The following is a 19731-nucleotide window of genomic DNA, read 5'->3' as shown; positions in this document are numbered from 1 at the left end:
GCACAGCTAAGAGACGATGAGATAAGGGAGTACGGATAGACATTGCAGACTAAGCAGACCATCGGCGATGCGCTAGTGCCAGAGACCGTCGCGGTGGGACGGAGTGTGCCAAAGGAATAGCCCGCCCTGCCGCACAGTCGGTCAACTCGTCTCTGGACTCTGGAGAGAGTGTTATCTAGTCTAGGCAAGAGAATGCTCTCAGCAACGGTTGCCGAATGGGGGTTACCGTTTGGTTACCGTCAGCCATGACGAGGACAAGGTGTGAGTGAAGATGCGGATGGGTTGGTCTCGATGAAAACAAGAACTGATTACTTTTTGGCCGAGAAAAATTAACAAAAAGGATTGGAAGGTTTAAACATAATGTTCACAGGCGTATTATGCAAAAGAAGTTATACCTAATTACAATTACAACACGGGTGGTTACCATCGTGAATAGGCTTAGCCACTACCGTAGTCCGTAGGTTCATAGAGTAAACAACTTGTCATTGGTAACGAAGTCGAAATTATCTTTTTGCAGCATTTACGCTTCACAGCATGTGGCACGAGCACTCCGCAAAGAGATGCAACAGATGTCCTACAGATAAACACCACGGAACTTGGCTTGGAGGTACCGCTGAAGCACAACTACTCTGTCTATTCAGTGTCGGTGATCGCGTTCACGGTGGTAGCAGGCGATATCGCTTTCGACACCATCAGAACCGGACGAACAGGTAAAGACGTGCATGTGTTATGATGCTTATTGTCTACTGAAGTCCTCAGTCCTCACTATTGAACAGTAGGTAGGTAGGTAGGTAGGTATAGACCGTTTGCGAGTGATTAAAATGACTGATGCAGCTGCCTATTTTGATGCATTAACTTTAATGTCAATCGAGATCCCGGACCCGTTCATGACAGCGATGTCAAAAACTCGTCTCCTGAAGTTTTGTGCCAGAATTAGGATTGTTGGTGATCATTTGGATAAGCGTACGTCTCGACGATCATGCTGCTATCCAAGCCAATCATCGAAACCAATAACATGTTTAGCACTAAGAATGACTATCTCTTCTTTTTAGTGCCCGGAGTCACTGCACAGGTTTCTGTCACCGAGCAAAGAGAATCTGTCTACCTTACTTGGACGTGGCCGGGCTGCTCCACATGGGGAGACGACGCAGGAAACATTCGGTATGTGTCATTCCATTAGATAGGTACGCCGTTTCCGCGGGTGCTCAGACATGCAATCTTGCTGCAAACGGAGTTCTGCTGCAAAACACGCTAGTCCACAAACGTATGAAATATTTCGCGCCTTTTTAGGCGTCACGGGGAAAGGTCTGCAGCAAGGTAAGAACGTCGCAAACCCGATCATGTGTGGCGTTACTAAAAAATCGTCGATGAGTCTTTGACTTCAACAGCGAAGCAGTCCTGAGACCTTAATTAAAATCGGGCATGAAATTGAAATCAATATCTACGCCGTATGATGACGGCGTATAACTACGTTTTTCTAGCACCATTGGAACGAAACGTCGAGCGTGACACTCAGAGGCGGATCCAGCTCAGAGTTTTTTTTTTTTTTGGGGGGGGGGCAAACCATAACAATTTATCGATTCTTTCCATGCCTCGTCCATAGGCGTAATGTTAAAATTATGCCGTTTGGGGGGGGGGCAAATGCCCATTTTGCCCCCCCCCCTGGATCCGCCACTGGTGACACTTGAGGTAACCTGTCAATATAATCTAGAGTGGTTTGGATCTGAAGTCTTTACATAGAATACCGCGTCCAAATGGGTAGCGATGGGAATAATAATAAGGCACTCCGAAACGGCGCGAGTTCAATGCATATACATACCTAAATTTACGGCAGCTACAGCGTATCCAATGCATATTACGACGTCGTTGATGTCGACTCCACCTGTCATTGGGCGTCAATCCAACAAATGATTTTATGTAAATAACCGGCGTGTTTCGATTGCTTTCAGACTCCTCGTCACCATTCGAGGAGTAGACCAATGGAATCAAGGGTCAAGAGTGATAAACTACACGACACCGGGCTCCTACATTTACGGCCTGACGCCGTTTTCCAACTACGTACTTATTGTTGGCACCTGTAACTCAGTCGGTTGCAATCAAACTATGCAAGAAATCACCTTTGAAACCCTCGAGTCAGGTATACCAACATCAACACATGTTATGTTTTAAAGCGATAAAACCTTATGGTTATGTTGAATAGGGATTTCCCCCTTTCTGTCGCTTGACTATTTTGTTTTTGGTTAATGTTGTTGAGCGCTTGTGCGAGGAACATTAGTAAAAGCAGTTTTAGTATCATATGACCTTTCCTGGTAAAATATAAATTACCAAAAAGGATATTGATATTGATATTACGATCACAGATCTTCGTCGGAATTGCCAACAAAGACAGAATAAGAATGTCTTTTCATTCTGTCTTTTGTTAGCAATTCGGACGAAGATTCAAGATCTGTGATCGAAATATCAATATCAATATATCTGGTAATTTATATTTTACGAGGAAAGGTCATATGATACTAAAACTATTTTGTTTTTGTATGATGTGTGTACTTGTTTCTGACATGAAATTGTGCCGCTGGATCATGCTGATTAGCATGTTGCCCTCGGCTTGTTTCAGAGCCGGGCATACCCGTCAATGTCACTGGTGTGGGGGTGGCTCCGACCACCCTGACTATCGGGTGGGACCCACCGGTGCCGCCTCTCAGTCGTATCGCCAGCTACACGGTGTGCTGGAACGGCTGTTATTACTATTACCAGCTGCCTGTCTCAGCGGACGAGGCGTGCTCCCACAGCCGGCCCCGCTGCCGCGCCAAAATCACCGGTCTCCGTGAGGACACAGAGTACTCAGTGACGGTGAGTGGGGAGCAGCTGGGCCAGCGCAGTGAAAGTCCGTGGGGTAGCTGATAAATCTGCCCGTTCACCACGCGACACAGTGTCTCACTGACGCATGGCACACACATTTAGGGTGTCATTTTAGACCATATGATTGTTTCTGCCTTCTTATGCTGGTAGCTCAATAGCACGAAACGTGCAACATTGTAACACAGCTTCATAATGGAAGAGCTCACCCGGGATTATTAATGCAGAATGCTCACTCCTCGTTTCTGAAGCTCTTTGCATCTTTCGTGACCGGGGGACCCAAGTGGGACGAATCCTCGAAAACACCCATTCGTGACACACAGATACCGACCTCGTCTTGCCAGCCTTATGTATATTGAAACATTGTCATATATGACAATATTTCCATCTTACCATGGCCGTGCAGTGCGCATCAGTCATTACTAATCCATGGATGAACTAATTGCAGGTACCAGGTCACAGCAGCGCAACTACCGTTTAATTGTAACTGCCGTATGAAAGCAGCACATGGGCCTGTCACCGTACTTGTACATATTACATAGTCACGTGACAGTCGATCTCGAGTCTCGACAGTCGTATTAGCGGCCAGCGCAGCACAATGTTGTACATTTGTGTCCATTGCAGTGTCTCCAAAAGGTATGCAGCCAGCCCGTATGGAACGTGTCTATCGCAGTTTCTCAAAACTTTCAGGTGTATGCAACCAGTGCGGATGAGGGGTCTGGTCACCGTTCCATCGCCGTTAGGCTACAAACTGGTGAAGGAGGTGAGAGTTATCATTAAAGGGACACTCCCACCTTAACATTAGTTTTGAGTTGAGATAGCCAAATTGGTGGCCATGGCCTGCAAATACCGGTTTGGGGCCCAGGGGCGGATCCAGGGGGGGGGGCATCTGGGGGCCGATGCCCCTAGCCTATCGAAAAATGCCGCCCCTCCGCCGCCAAGGCGGCGGAGGGCGGCTTTTTAACCATACGTGATGAAGTGCATTTTACGGAAATGACCCGCATTTCTTTGAAGCTCATTTCATAATAATCTCTGGTAGTAACTATCTGAATTTATATTTAACCCTCAGAGTATGTCGCTTCTCTCCCTGAAGTCAGAGTGCCGCCCCTTAATTCGAAGTACCGCTACTTAAAGTCATATTGCTACCCTTTGAAGTAGTAGTGCCGCTCTCGGAAGTCGAAATGCCGCCCTCGGAAGTCGTAGTGCCGCCCTCTGTACTCGTAGTGCCGCCCTCTGAAGTCATAGTGCCGCCCTCCGCAGTCTTCGTGAAGCTCCTTGAAGTCATTGTGCCGCCCTCTGAAGTCAAAGCGCCGCTCTCTGAAGTCATAGTGCCACCCTCTGAAGTCATAGCGCCGCCCTCTGAAGTCATAGTGCCGCCCTCTGAAGTCATAGTGCCGCCCTCTGAAGCATAGTGCTGCCCTCTGAAGTCATAGTGCCGCCCTCTGAAGTCATAGTGCCGCCCTCCGCAGTCTTCGTAAAGCTCCTTGAAGTCATTGCGACGCCCTCTGAAGTCATAGCGCCGCCCTCTGAAGTCATAGTGCCGCCCTCTGAAGTCATAGCGCCGCCCTCCAGTCTTCGTGAAGGTCCTTGAAGTCATTGCGCCGCCCTCTGAAGTCACAACGCCGCCCTTTGAAGTCATAGTGCCGCCCTCTGAAGTCAAAGTGCCGCCTCTGAAGTCATAGTGCCGCCCTCCGGTTGTCCCGAAGTGACGAGATATTTCCCACCTAGTCGGAGTAAATAAAGCGCTTCAAATATTATCCAGCATAACATTAGTTGTTGAACCCGGTGCCTGACAAATTCGCTGTTTCACTTTCTCATTTTGGCGCCAGTGTTTACACGGCCAATAGCCATTCGTCTAATACCTATAGTAGGGCAGGTCATCAAGTGGCGTATTAATATGTTGGAAAGGGGAGGAGGCCAAACATGGGAATTAAGAAGGGGTCCTATCTTAACTTTAGGGGCCCCAGTGGTAACCTACTTTACCCGAGACCGGGTGCGGTTCCTAGCCAACTTTGCCAATTTTTCCCCTCGCATCCGGGCGCATAGCTCGTGAACCGTAGTGTTACAGCGTCACGGAACAATGCATTTGATAGATCCTTGGAAGCTTCCACTGCGTTGTCCTTAGATTCGAGCTCAGTTCGACAATTTGGCCCACACTGAGAGCAAAAACTGCCAAAATAGACGGATCTTGCAGAAGCATTTGTTCCATTTCTTTACGTACTATACATATATCTACTCACTCAACGTATGGTAGGCACAGTTTTTACCGTAATTGTGTCTCTCGTATCGAGAGGCGTTAAATTATCTATAGTATGACCTATAGTCAGTTGCATGCTCTAACCGAAAAAGGTCATGCTGTACATAAACTGATCTGTGTTGTTGGGCTGTAAGGCATTACATAATACACTCTTTCATCACTCTACTATGTCTTCTTTTAAAGTTATTGTTGAATTTTTCGGTGCCTTTGGTGACCTTTCTTGTGACTTCTACAGGCTCCTGCACAGACCGGTAGAGGCCACGCTGGTCACTGAGAGGTCACGCTGGTCATAGGTCGGTCTCTAAGAGCTCCATGTCGTCGACCTCTGAGGACCCTGCACAGGCTTTGGAGGCTCCACATCGGACCCTGTAGATCCTATCTCCGGTCTTAGATCCTTGAGGGCTCAAGATGGTCCCCGAGAGCCCCACGTCAGCCTCAAAGAGCAGATATCGATCTGCCTAGAGTCTTGCGCTGGTTGAGGGCTGATACCCTAAGCTTTAGGAGGGTCCAACTCGGACTATGAATTCCTCTGATGGCTCCATGTCGCCCTCCAGGGCCTCAGTCCGACATCTAAGGCCCAATCATGCATAAGTGCTGAATTCTGCCTGTCGAGGCCTTCAATGTGGCCTCTGATGGCCCAGCACCAGTCTATGAAGACCCCGCGCTGGCTTCTGAGGACTCAGCAGTCAGCACCAATCTCAGTTTTCAGAAGACAGAGGGCCCCCGCTGGCCTAAGAGTGTCCAACGCTGTCCACAGAGGGCCCCCACACCGACCAAAGAAGGCACCAGGCCCATGGCCTAAGAGGGCCCAAATTGTCATCATAGGGCCCTATATGGCCTCAGAAGGCCCTACCCCGTTGGTCTTACAAGGCCTACGTGCGGGCTTTTTAACGCCACACGCCCCCCTCACATTTGGCCTTTTAGGGTCCCCAAAGCGGCCTCTGAGTGCCCCATGCTAGCCTCCGAGGGCTCGTCCTGGGCCTTCGAGCGCCTTACGCTGACCTCTTAAGTCTTAACCCCTCGGTAGAAGTAGGTGTACGAATACTTATGTTTGGGCAGAAATTTTGTATCCTAGCCTGTGCATGTTACATGCGGTGTATACGGTATATGTATTTTACGTGGTGTCATTCTGGCTTCTGAGGTCTGGTTTGCCCCTTAGTCGAAATTCATTAGCCAAGACCCTGAGATACAGTGCCGCCCTCTGAAATGAAAGTAGCTCCCTCTGAACTCGTAGCGACGTCCCTGAAGCCAGTTTACCCCCTTCTTAAAGGTAGCGTGCCAGCTTTCCTGGACCGTATGGAGTTAACCCTCGCATGTGTAGGGGGGGGGGGGGTCGGATGGACCCCCCCATGGTTTTTCGCGAATAACTCGCGTAAAAAGCGGCCGATCGCGACGACACTTTCAGTACCCTCGCATTTATCAATTTTACACCGACCCTGAAAATTTCATGACCCTGACCCAAATGACCTTTGACCTGTGACCTCTTTTCCGAGACCATGTTTGGCCGGAATCGCGATTCCGCGTATGTCGGCACGCATTAGCCGCGCGTTTGCAAGCTTTTCGTGGTTTCAAACGTTCAAACATGTGATTTGATGTTACTCCCATGCATTAGGGTGGGTTTCAAGGTCACCTGAAGGTCAGGTCAGGTCATTGACCTTTGGTGACCTCGGGTGACCTCGGTTCACTTTTTCGAGTTTTACATGTTTCTAGGCTAGTTTTTGGAGCTGAATTCGAATTTAGCAACCATTTGAACATTTACGAAGCAGTTTTGGTGCCTTCGTAACATGTTACGAAGCTGTCAGAGGCGGTTGACACGTACTACGAATACCCGTCACGACGCCTACTGGTTGACCTGACCTGACCTGACCCGACCTGGTCTAAATGCTTAAAGACATCATCTGTGATCAAAACTAACACGATATTCGTGATCAGCACCCCGAAAAACCCCTTAGCAGCCACACTTTACGACTTTCTACACTGAAAACAAATTGATCCGGCGACAGCGGGTAAAACCTGCATTTGAAGGATACCCCTATCCACCACCATTTTTGACCACTCTGGAGCGGATACGAAATATACGTGCCTCGTGGATACTGTTTATCCGTTGACAGCGGGTTAATCCGTATAGATTACCCGATCAAGGAGGGTTACTCGAATCTAAATATCCGCTACTGCCGGGTACCTCGATCCGTTGACGCGGAGTAAAATCCGCAACTGAAGGGTACCCCTATCCACCACCATTTTTGACCACCCTACACCGGGTATCAAATATACGCCACTGACTGATACTTATTACCCGTTTACTGCAGGTTAATTGGTGCAATCTATATAATTTTCGTTAACTTTGAGCATCCAGTTCCCCCTTCCCATGCTTTCGGTTGCTGTCACATTCGTAAGCACTTAAATATGGTCTTATTTATTTATTTAGTTAGACGTACAACAATATCCACACACATGAATCATACGAGCTAAATATGAGTTAAGGTCATAAGGCCCCGGTGCCTTGCGCCATGCACCACTCCTCCACCGGTCGTTTTGTGTCTGTCAACGTCTCTCCACTTGGCTTTCAGTGGTCGAAACCTCCCATTTCGATTCGTACGCCTGAAAAAATAGCCCGTATCATAAACCATTCCCAAATACACAAAACCGAATTGTGTATTGTCATCTGAGCTTTCGCCTTACTGGATTCGCCGCACGATATGGCCTGTGGCCACAGAGAAAAACGATTACGAGTCCACGTGGTCACCCAATGGGTAAACCTATATCTACACGAGATACATTGCAAGAATCATTTGGAATCATTTTGGTGAATTGGTACGCTCACTCTGTATATCTCTCCGGGTTAAAAAGTTAGTTTTGAAGAGCGTCCTTACCTCTATCCGCGAAATTCAGCAGCCAGAAGTCCACAGCAGTACCACAGCCAAACCACAGCACCGTCAACACAGTCAGGAAGATGGCGTCGCACGAGATTCGTGGGTGGGACTAAATGCTTACTTCGAAATCTAAGCTGCGTTGCGGCATTGGCGGTTATGTGCGGCGCGTATGCCGCATGATTAGTAAGCGGCGACCACTAAATTAAAGACTCAAACGCTCCGACCAGTTCTCAATGAATAACACTGCATACCAAAAATGCCAACCGCTCTCGTCATAAGATATTTAGCTTTAAATAACTAGGTTATCTACATCATCATTTTGAACCAAATTAATACTTTCAACTTAACTCACTCATTCCTTCCTTTGTTGTCTCCAAACAGTCTTTCGATTGTCTGGAAATCGTATGCTAAATCCCGTACCTGTATGCGACTGGTGCATATAAAGGCCGATAAAAGAATTTGAATAGGTTCTGGCATGCGATTTCCTGGCTACCCAAAAAGTCTGTTTCAGTCTTGCTATCAAAACATGACCTCGCCCGCACAGGGGGGGGGGGGGGTTGATGCAACCCCCCTAAGGTTTTTCGCGAATAACTCGCTTAAAAAGCGGCTGATCGCGACGAAACTTTCAGTACCCTCGCATTGATCAATTTAACACCCATCCTGAAAATTTCATGACCCTGACCCAAATGACCTTTGACCTGTGACCTACTTTTCGAGACCATGTTTGGCCGGAACCGCGATTCAGCGTATGTCGGCTCGCATTAGCAGCGCGTTTGCAGTCTTTTCGTGGTTTCAAGCGTTCAAACATGTGATATGATGTTGCCCCCATGCATTAGGGTGGGTGTCAAGGTCACCTGAAGGTCAGGTCAGGTCATTGACCTTTGGTGACCTCGGTTCACTTTTTCGAGTTTGACATGTTTCTAGGTCAGTTTTTTCGAGCTGAATTCGAATTAAGCAACCACATGAACGTTTACAAAGTAGTTTTGGTGCCTTCGTAACATGTTACGAGGCTGTCAGAGGCGGTTGACACCTACTACAAATACCTGGCAGGACCTCTACTGGTTGACCTGACCTGACCTAACCCGGGCTGGCCTAAATGAATGAAGACATCATCTGTGATCAAAACTAGCATGATATTCGTGATCAGCACCCCGAAAAACCCCATAGCAGCCACACTACGACGTTCTAACAGGTCCCAATTTTCCCGCCTTTTGGGTCATTGACCTGACCTGGAAGGTCAACCGATGACCTAGGACCTTAAAATTGGGTATCATCGGCTTTCTCTCGTCACGGGCAACACGCTCGTTTTTTCCGCGAAGCTCTAGCTTGATCAGGAGCGAAACGGCAAGGGGTTATACCTTATACGTTCGCGGCTGAGTATTAATTTGGTTCAAAACAATGATGTAGATAAGTTAGTTATTTAAATCTAAATATCCTATGACGAGAGCGATGGACATTTTTGGTATGCAGTGTTACTGTTATCCATTGAAAACAGGTCAAAGCTATTGAGTTTTTAATTTAGTGGTCGCCGCTTACTAATCATGCGGCATACACGCCGCACATAACCGCCAATGCCGCAACGCAGCTTAGATTTCGAAGTAAGCATTTAGTCTCACCCGAGATTCGTTGCCGGAGGTGCACTGCCAGCAACGCGCATGCGCACGCGCATGCGCGGGAAGTGTATCCGCAGTTGGCGGGTGAAGGAATCCACCAGGCAAGCTTGACAACCCGGTGTGAGGGAGTACGTGACACTTATCCGCGCTATACATACATAATGAATCCGCCTGGCGAGAGTAACCGATGCCTATCAGTCCCGGATTTTCCCCGCTATCCGCCACCGTCGGCTAGCAACTACACGTAAAAAGTGTATCAAGTCCCTGTCAGCGCGGATTTATCTGTTGTTTCCAGATATCGCAAGCAGGTACCTTATCTACTCGCATGGTTCTACCCGCTCTTGAGCGATTAACCCCGACGTACCTTACACTTAATTAAAGGATAACCCGCCACAGCCCGGCCAATTTGTTTTCAGTGTAATAGGTCCCGATTTTCCCGACTTTGGGTCATTGACCTGACCTGGAAGGTCAACCAATGACCTAGGACCTTAAAATTGGGTATCATCGGCTTCCTCTCGTCACGGGAAACATGCTCGTTTTTTCCGCGAAGCTCTAGCTCGATCAGGGGCCAAACGGCAAGGGGGGGTCCAACCGACCCCCCCTACACATTAGAAGCTGGCAAACGCCGCACACATGCGAGGGTTAATGGCCCAGATAAGGAGAACCGGATTTTTAGAACTTATCCATACCTTCAAAACTCATGGAAACGTCTTAAATTCTTCAGATTTTGAGTACCCCAGTGCGAAATTCGCCCCGACGGGTTGTCGGTCGTACCCCAACCACATTTCACACCACTATGAACAATAAATGAACACACTGAAATCGCTATTACCGATAGGCTCATCCAATCAAGTTTCGATAAACCCGTTCATCATCATCTCCTGCGGTTTCGAACACGCCTGTTATAGGTGGTGCGGTAGACCGCGCCCAAAGCCAGGGCCCCGGTAACGTGAGGTAGCCGAGTCGGGGCAGCGTGCGCTGACCCAAGCCGGGGCCGCGCGTCCTCCCGGTGTCATGTGATAGCCCGGGGCTGCCCGGGGATGCGGTAGACCGCGCCCAAAGCCGCGGCCCCGGCTTGGGTCAGCGCACGCTGCCTCGACTCGGCTACCTCATGTTACCTGGCTTTGGGCGCGGTCTACCGCAGATGGCTTCTGCTCATACTTTTTGGTGCGGTGGTGGTGCGTCGGGCCGCACGCTCTGACTTCGGCCAAGAAAAATGCGTCAGCTGATCATTGTCATTTCTGCCATTTTCATGTGGTGAGATGGGGTCATAACTTTAGAGACGGCTGTTTCATATCAATTATTTTACATAAAATAATATTTCAAACCATAAATTAATGTTCGACAGCCAAATTAAAGAAACAATACCAATACAGGCTTACAGTTTAAATTCGACATTGTGTTGTCTACGATTAGACAGCTGATAACTCATTCCCGTACGTCGTAACTCTATAATGACCTTTGCTTATTGTCACATGTGCGCCGCATTCGCGATTGTTGCCGACGCCTGTTTGCAGGTCAGCCCACTACAGTTGTTATACATATCGAAAAACCGATAAACTTTTCGGCGAAAAAAGCACTATTCCAGGCCCACTTTTATTTTTTTGCGATATTAGGTAAAAACAGAAGCTTCTTATCCTAGGAAAAATAAAATGGGAAATCTTTGAAAGGTGGCACACTACCTTGAACCCTCGCGGGCCGAGGGAGGAGGGGGGGGGCACCCCTTACGATTTTTTTCGTGACTGCTCCGGAGCCGTTTTCGATAGAGAGCTGAAACTTGGCCTACGTGAGCCCCCATCCAAACCAGACCTTATGACACCTGATTCATTTCCAGGTTAGTTCAGGTCCATAGGTGGATAATTGTGCCGAACGGTGGGTGCTCGGGCGCAGCAAATCCGCCGCCGCCCTAGCGGTGACCTTGACCTCCAGTCTGTTGCGGCTCCAAAGCCAAGCCGGCGTGGAATTGGGAGAGCTCGTGCACCCACAGTTCAGTACAATTCTCCAACTATGGTCAGGTCACTGACCGATGCATAAACCTCTAAAGGTTATAAGTAAACCTCTGCACTCTGCAGTCTGCACTGTCAAAAAAATGTTGCAACTTCGCAACGCCGCCAACGCCAGGCAAAGTGTCGGCGAGGATGATGACACTTTCAGAAAGTAACAAGCTCACGGGTACTCATACTTCGTATATCTTGGATTGTTCGTACCATTCATCTTGGGTCAGGTCAGTCACCTGACCTCCCCCATTATAAACCTATGGGGGAACTACTGAACTTGCTCTTTTTGGAACATATAGTTGTTATATAATCCGCCCGAAGACGCAAATAAATGTGTTTTCATACGCTCGTCAAAGGATTCCGTGCCTTATTTTGGCATTTTGTACCTACTTGTATGACGCCACAGAGAACGTCACAGAGGACGTTCTTTTGGGTCATAATCGTTTTTCGTTAATAACTTTCGACCAGATTAAAGGGACTATCCCACCTTTAACATGGGGTTTGAGTTGAGATAGCCAAGTTTGCGGCGAGGTTCAGAAACCACTATCTATCTAGGTTGCAACCCCCGCGGCCTCTTAGTGTTCAAGAAATTCGTTCCCTTCATTTGAAAATGGGCCTTGTACAAGGCCCTATCTTCAACATGGAGCGACCGTTAGTGTGACGTCACCTCGTTTAGTCATTCTGATTTAAATGGGTTTGTTCGTTGAAAAATCGCTTAAAACTTGGTCTGAACTTTGTTGTGGTGCCTACAGAGTAAAAAGAATCGGCTTTATGACAGTAATGTGGCCTGGGGAAGGAGGTAACTTTGGGCTGTGACGTCACATATTTGAAAGTTTGTGTTTGGAATATGGGAAGCCTAAGATGTTTAATGAAAAATAAATGCCAGAACCGTGTTCCTGGTCATCCAATCTATAAATTCGGGCACAATTTAACTGGTTTTAACAACATTTTAGAAGGTGGGATAGTCCCTTTATTAAGCTAGAGTCGGGAAAGGCACCATTGTGATTGCAATGAGCTTCCAAATCGATTGATATGCAACCTGACCTAGTCCGAACAGTGTCCTGAGGGGGCTTGACCTGACGACCTTTGTGTCAATCTTGATTGTGACCTTTACCGAACAAAAAGTACCCACAACATTCGACGCAGCTTGAGAGGAATACGATTATGCCTAAATTTTTGCCCTATGGCCATTTGTTTGCAAAATTATTTGCCAAAAACAAAAACCCGACTTTAGGGTAATTTACCTGACCAGAGGTCACCAGTTGACCTGAGACCCTAAATTTGAATATCAATCGCTGCGTCTCGTGACGGCCGTCAAGCTCGTTTTTTTCCACTGGACTGGAACAGACCCTATAAATGCCGCCCCCTTAGGCGGAAAATGTGCCGCCCCTGTGCTTGACTGCCCCCACCCTATCGAAATCCTAGATCCGCCCAAACTTTGGGCACTCACAACATCGAAAAATGCTTTAATTCGAAGATATGGAATTTCAAACTTGCAGTTTTCGGATTCTAAGGGGCTAATGCAATGGAATGCCCCCTTAGAATTTGTGACGTCAGCGGAGATCTAACGATTTTTAAATCTTAGACTAAAACCATCGTTAACACGTGGTGGTATACGCTGCTTTGCGCGACGTCTGCCGCACTTTAAGGCTGCCAAATTATTGCTTCCAAATAAAGTCGCTAGTAACAGGGGAGATCCCAAAAAGTAAACCAAAGTAAAAGCCTAATATATTGAAAACCAGTGAATATTTTTCGGTGAAATTTGGTAGATATTCGTTTTCGCTCTTTCTGAACCAAGGGACATCACTTTCATGCCAATTCATTAACTTTTTTGAAGGTGGGAGGGTCCCTTTAATTAGCCCGCGTCCCATCGGGCTATCGGCGGACCCTACCATACGTAGTGGGGGGGGGGGGGGGGGGGGTCGGCTCCCCCTAAGATCTCGGAAAGTTACCAGCCGATTTTCAAAATTCAAACGGCGTTGGAAACCCTACCGGGAATCTACCGTGCGACGTAATTTCATTGACCTCGGTTCGACCGATGCCGTCACAGGCAGGGCTGCGGAGTCGATGGATTTTCGGCGACTCCGACTCCGACTCCGACTCCGGCTTTCAAAAACCAGCTCCGACTCCGACTCCGACTCCGGGCAGAATTGTCGTCTCCGACCGACTCCAACTCCTGACTCCGACTCCGCAGACCTAGCAGGGCTGCAGAGTCGACAGATTTTCGGTGACTCCGACTCCGACTCCGGCTCGGGTTTCTAAAATCGACTCCGACTCCGACTCCGACTCCGGTCACAACTGTCGACTCCGACCGACTCCGACTCCGACTCCGACTCCGACTCCGCAGCCCTGGTCACAGGTCAGGTCAAAGGTCGAATTTTCACCGTTTACAGGCATTTCAAGAAGTGTGTTGTAAAATCGAGTACAAGCAGGGGTGTAATTTTCCCAAAATGATTGTGGGTGCCCAGCTGTAGGGGCGCCAGAAGGTTACAAGGGCGCTGTGAGACCATGACAAGGGCGCTATTCTCCCAGAAGGGCGCCAAGTGATCAAAAATGATATATGATCAGTGGCGTACCCAGGAATTTGCGAAGGACCAGGGCATTGGACGAGAGGGCGCCAATCAAGGAGGGCGCCAACAACAAGGAGGGCGCCACATATCTGAAACTTGAATGTGTCAGTTATGTTCGTACACGTGTGGAACGAACATAACTGACATACTGGACAAAGGGGCGCCACCCACCATCATCTAGGAGCGCGACGCTATCGATTGGAGGGGCGCCAATACTGGACAAAGGGGCGCCACCGGCCCACCATATCGTCTAGGAGGGTGCCACTATCACCAGAGGAGCGCCAATACTGGACAGAGGGGCTTCGCCATCAACTAGAAGCGCGCCGCTATCGACTGGAGGAGCGCCAACACTGGACAGAGGGGCGCCAGTCACTGAGGGCGCCGGGGACGATGAGCCAAAGGGACAGGGCATGCACGGAATGTCCTGTATGTGCGTACGCCACTGTATATGATCCAGGGGCGCAGAGAGGTCAGAAGGGCGCCGCACAGTCAGTAATGCTAAATTGGTGGAAACGTAGGGGCGCCAGACGGTTACGAGGGCGCCGCGAGACCAATACCATGACAAGGGCACCACTCTCCTAGAAGGGCGCCGAGTGATTGAAAACGCTATGTCGTCCAGGGGCGCTGAGAGGCCAGAAGGGCGCCGAACAGTCGAGAGATGCACGGTGGACAGAGACATAAGGGCACGAGACGGTCAGAAGGGCGCCGTTAGACCATGAAAATGGCGCAAACAGTCAAAACGGCGCCATTCTCCCAGAAGGGCGCCGAGTGATTATCACAGAGCTCAGGTCACTGAGGGTCACAATACGAAAGTGTCGTGTGATACATGTTTTATGGTCCATTTTACATGAAAAATACGACAATGTGGGTCAGGCAACATTTCGGGCCAGTTAAGGTTATGTTCTGGTGGAGGTCAGGTCAATCAGGTCAAATAAGGTCAAATTTCAAACTTGACATTTTTGCATAAAATGGGTATCGATTCGATGCAGCTTGTCACGGTCAGTCTAATGGTGGTCTTTGTTTTGCGCTATGTGGTCTAGAATTGCTAAAATGAAGTTTGAAAATTTGACGTCATCAATTTTGAACAGTTTTTTCGCTAAAACTTGCCCAAAAAAACGAGGGATCGATCTAAAATTTGGTATGTAATTAGAAAACGTTGGAGACTATCATATACATATATTCCGCTTATTTCGAAATTCGTAAAACTTATGGTTTTTTTTTTGTTATTAGGCCTACCTACATCAAAACGGTGTCCGGACAAATTGCCGAAAGGCGATTTGCCGAATGTCATTTTGACGAATGCATTTCGCCGAATGTCATTTTGCCGATGTGCTTTTTGCCGACGTGTCAAAAAGTCGAAATGCTAAAAGTTGAAATGCCATTTGCCGACATGCCTTGCACAGCGCCGCCAAATTTGGCACAGCCTATGGGGAAGCCTTTTTACATATGACCTGAAAATTTCAGGTCCGGGTGACCTTGGGTCAGGTCACCAGGTCAGAAAAACCGGTACAAGGTCATGGTCAAATTTCAATTTTCTTTTTGCACCTGTCCAACTCACAGTTTTGGATTGATTTCCTTCAAACTTTCAGGATGTGCTAAGTTCACCGAGTTGTATTACATGTAGTTCGTTTTTTTAGGTCACTGACCTGATGTCAGTTAGAGGTCATTACGTCGTTATGTTAAGCCTATGGGAAAATACTAAATTCGGAAAATACTGGAGATATCCGCTTCGTTCTATCACTTTTGTGCTTTGAAACCACAGTACTTAACAGCAGGTCACATGGTGCTTCTTTGTTTGGTGTACTTATCCATGGGTTAGGTCAAATGAGGCCAACTGAGGTCAAATAACGTTTTTGCCAATAACTTGGCACATAGTGACGCTAGAGCTTAACAAATGGTGTCATTGTGTTCCTGGTGATCAGTTGAATCGAATGATATGCGATATGATGCAATTTGGTGAACTTGAACTTAATTAATTAAATAGAGTTTACTTAAAAATTAAGAAAAACTTCAAGTACACTTAAGCAAGCAAAAAAGTATATCATTCGACGCGCCTTGACGTGCTGAGTTCACTGGTGCTTTTCTTTTTGCTCTATCTTAGTTAGATCAAAAGTTATAAGCGAAAAACTTTTGACCTGTTTTTAGCGAAATTTTTACATTTATACCCCCCCCCCCCAAACCCCCTAAATATTGACCTAGAGCAACCAAATCTGCACAGGGGCGAGAACACCAGGGGGCCCACCTACCTACCAAATTTGGTGTTTCTAGGTGCCATAGGAGCCAATCGCGAGGGGGGTCGCATCAACCCCCCCCCCGCCAGGCCGTGTTATGAAAAATGCCCTGCCAGGGCGATTGTTAACCTAAAAATATTTGACTTATCATTGTCTGCAATCTATTCATGTGAGCAGCTTCTTCCTTATCTACGGGTAGGCAAAAATCAGCAGGTCAGGTGAGGTAAGGTTTGGTTATGTTTTTTTTTTCTGATATTTTGGTGACATGTAAGTATGTATCATATTAGGATTTAGGAGCTCAAAAAATGGAAGAAGGTGTAAAATTTACCTAACAAAACTGAGTCGGTCCTAAAGCTAATACTTACAGGTTAGGTTAGGTTAGGTTAGGTTAGGTTAGGGTAGGTTGGGTTAGTTTCGGCTAACTGGCATTTCGGCAAATTGACATTTCGACTAATTGACTTTTCGGTAAATTGACATTTCGACTAATTGACATTGCGACTAATTAGCATTTCAGCGAATTGACATTTCAACTAATTGACTTTTCGGCAAATTGACATTTCGGCAAATTGATATTTCGGCAAATTGACATTTTCGACTTATTGCACGTCGGCAAATAGGCATGTCGGCAAATTGCATTTCGACTTTTAGCACTTCGCCTTTTTGACACGTCGGCAAAAAGACACGTCGGCAAAATGCATTCGACATATTGACATTCGGCGAATAAACATTCGGCAAAACGCAGTTCGGCAAATTGTCCTGTAACCATCAAAACATATTTTTTGATTTTTGGGGTCAAAGTCCCTAAATTAAACCGTGATAGCAGGTTTATAGCCCTATTAATTCTACACCTTTTATGTTTTTTTACATTCTTCTGTATCTTCAAAGCTGTAGGGCTGACAGCTCTTCCCGCGAACCCTTTTTAGTCGAAAATGGCAGAACATGATGCCATTCTGACGTCATTTGCGGCCAACCTGTCACAGCCTCTGGACGTTTTTTTTTTTTGCCACGATGTGCAACATTGATGCCCGGAGGGGTCCTGGAAGTTAGGTGACGATATCTGCAGTGGTTTAGGAGATATCTACGGAAAAGTGCAAGGAGGGGGGCATTCCGACCCCAACCCCCACGCGGCGCGGGTTAACCTATCGCTTATGTGGAAAGATCTGATAAAAAATATCTTAACCCGCGGCCTGCTGGGGAATGTTTGATGTTTTAACATGTTTGGTCCTGTGTTTTTTTCGCAAAGTTTTTGGCACACCTTATCATAGGTACATCAATTCTACATATGTTGTGAAAATTTCAGACCAAGGTCATCCAAGGTCAGGTCACTAGGTCATTTCAAAAGACCTCACCTCATAAAAAGTTTCAATGTCTACCATAGCTACACCCAGTGATAGATTGCTTTGAAACTTTCAGCGAATAATAAAAGCAATAGCATGTACAAAATGTATATCTCGAAATTTTGATATCGGTGGCCTAAGGTCAGGCCAATTTTGCGATCTCCCTATTGGTCAGCTTCAGTTCCGCGAGATTGAAACTGACCAATGAACTGTGCTATACCCTCAGCCCCGGGGCTACCACGGGACCTGAGGTTCACCAACCGCAGCCAGACCATGCTCAACGTCTCCTGGCTGGAGCCGGAGGAAAAGAACGGCCGTCTGCTCCAGTTCCGGCTGAACGTTTCCGCTGACGAGCCCGGCTCTGGAAGGCGCCTCAGACGGGCCGCTGGCGCGCGCACCTTCACCCTGCCGGCCCGGCAACGGGACGGCCGCCAGTTGAACGGTAGGTGCGCCGCTTGTGGACAGGACAACAGAACGAATCAGTCTGAGTGGATCCTACAGGGTCGCCGCTATCAGAGTGGGCGCAGGTGGCGGCGGTTGCATGGACTCACCGCACATTGCAAGTTATCCCCACGAGAGACCGAGTACAGATGCTCCAATATCTTTCTAAATCATCGTTCGTTTCATTTCCTTCACTCCGTTCCAAGTGAGCCCTCTTCTCTTCCAATGCGGCCAGGCGATTTGATTCGTTCAACCATCTGAGCGGTGTGCCATCGTTTCCTCCGCAGACGACACACCGTACAGCCAGCTGGTGGAGGGCCTGTCTCCCGGCACCGCGTACCGTCTGGAGGTAGCCGCCAGCACGTCGGCCGGCTTCGGCAGCTGGGCGAGCGTGGTGGTACACACCCTGGTGGCGGCACCAACGGTCCGCGAGCAGCCCAGGGTGGTGCCCGAGCGCACCACGGACACCACCGTGCAGCTGGTGCTGCCGGCAGCCGAGAGCGGCGGCGGCCCGCTCTCCAGCTACCTGGTGCTGGTGGCCACCGCCGAGGGGTTCGACGCGGTCCAGGTGGTGCCGAGCGCCCTGCCTAACGCAGAGGAGAGCGAGAAAGACGAGCTGGGCTTCTACGTCACGGCCGCCCTGGAGCCGGTGGGTGGTGGGTGCCGGTGGGGAAGGCGGGTGGTGGTTCTGTAGTCGGTGGGTTAAGTCTGTTGATCGACGCTTGAGTAGGAGTAAGTCTGTAACTGGAGCGGGTGGGTGCTAGACATGGCGGGGAACTTATTCATCGTTTTGCCCATCATTCTGCTGTCCCTGCCTGGGAGACTAGAGATGTGCGGCACACCTCTCGCTCTCTAGCTGGCTCAGGCACAGTGCCTGAGCCACAGCGTGCTCCGTCAGTCAGTCAGCCTGGAAGAACCGTCTCAAATTTAATCGCGCTGATGCTGCAGGAGCGAGTGCAGCGAGACAGCACGTTCGTGGTCGGTGACGGGCGATACTACAACAGCACCGAGACGCCGTACCTGAACCAGCCGCTGACCACCGGCGACAAGTACTGGTTCGGCGTGGCCGTCCTCTCCCGGATCGACGACGACAACGAGCAGCTGGCCTTCCAGCAGATCGGCGAGCCCATCGTCGTCCTTCGACCTCCAGGTGACGGAGCTAACTAAACTCAACTGAAAATTTAGCTTGGTTTTCATTAAATTACACACACTCAATTTTGAAATGTGCTTCCATGTCTTTCCGGCGATGAACGGGTTTCGCATTATCAGTTCAAGAACTTTTGAACTGGGTGTTATGCGCGCGAGTTTCTCTTGAACCCTTGAACCTATTTCGTGTCGTTTTTCCACGTTTGCTTTTGCATCTTTAATCGGCAAATCTATAAATTAGATCACCCAACGGCTAAACACCTCACCCTACAAAACGATAACTGGGAAATTGCATGATATACATATGCACCTAGATACTACAGTAGTTAGTGATGCCTAGGTATTCGCATCTATTGTCTCTGATGTTAACCCGCGCATGACTGGGGGGGGGGGGGGGGGTTCTACAGAGC

The 19731-nt window shown here is 48.4% G+C and overlaps 1 protein-coding gene across 3 annotated transcripts in view; it reads left to right on the top strand.

Moving 5' to 3' along the window:
- Positions 1 to 19731, top strand: part of LOC122382080 (receptor-type tyrosine-protein phosphatase T-like) — a 75363-nt gene that overhangs the window by 35663 nt on the left and 19969 nt on the right. For all 3 annotated transcript variants that reach the window (XM_043366992.1, XM_043366994.1, XM_043366993.1), the window contains 8 exons: positions 518 to 710; positions 1053 to 1161; positions 1950 to 2137; positions 2615 to 2850; positions 3547 to 3619; positions 17961 to 18176; positions 18463 to 18824; positions 19124 to 19325. In XM_043366992.1, coding sequence (XP_043222927.1) covers positions 518 to 710; positions 1053 to 1161; positions 1950 to 2137; positions 2615 to 2850; positions 3547 to 3619; positions 17961 to 18176; positions 18463 to 18824; positions 19124 to 19325 — 1579 coding nt within the window. The remainder of the gene's footprint in view (positions 1 to 517; positions 711 to 1052; positions 1162 to 1949; positions 2138 to 2614; positions 2851 to 3546; positions 3620 to 17960; positions 18177 to 18462; positions 18825 to 19123; positions 19326 to 19731) is intronic.

Source organism: Amphibalanus amphitrite, unplaced genomic scaffold (assembly GCF_019059575.1).
Source record: "Amphibalanus amphitrite isolate SeventyFive unplaced genomic scaffold, NRLGWU_Aamphi_draft 000133F_arrow, whole genome shotgun sequence".
NCBI lineage: Eukaryota > Metazoa > Arthropoda > Thecostraca > Balanomorpha > Balanidae > Amphibalanus > Amphibalanus amphitrite.
The sequence above is the reverse complement of the archived record's forward strand: the minus strand, read 5'-3'. Positions and strand labels throughout refer to the sequence as shown.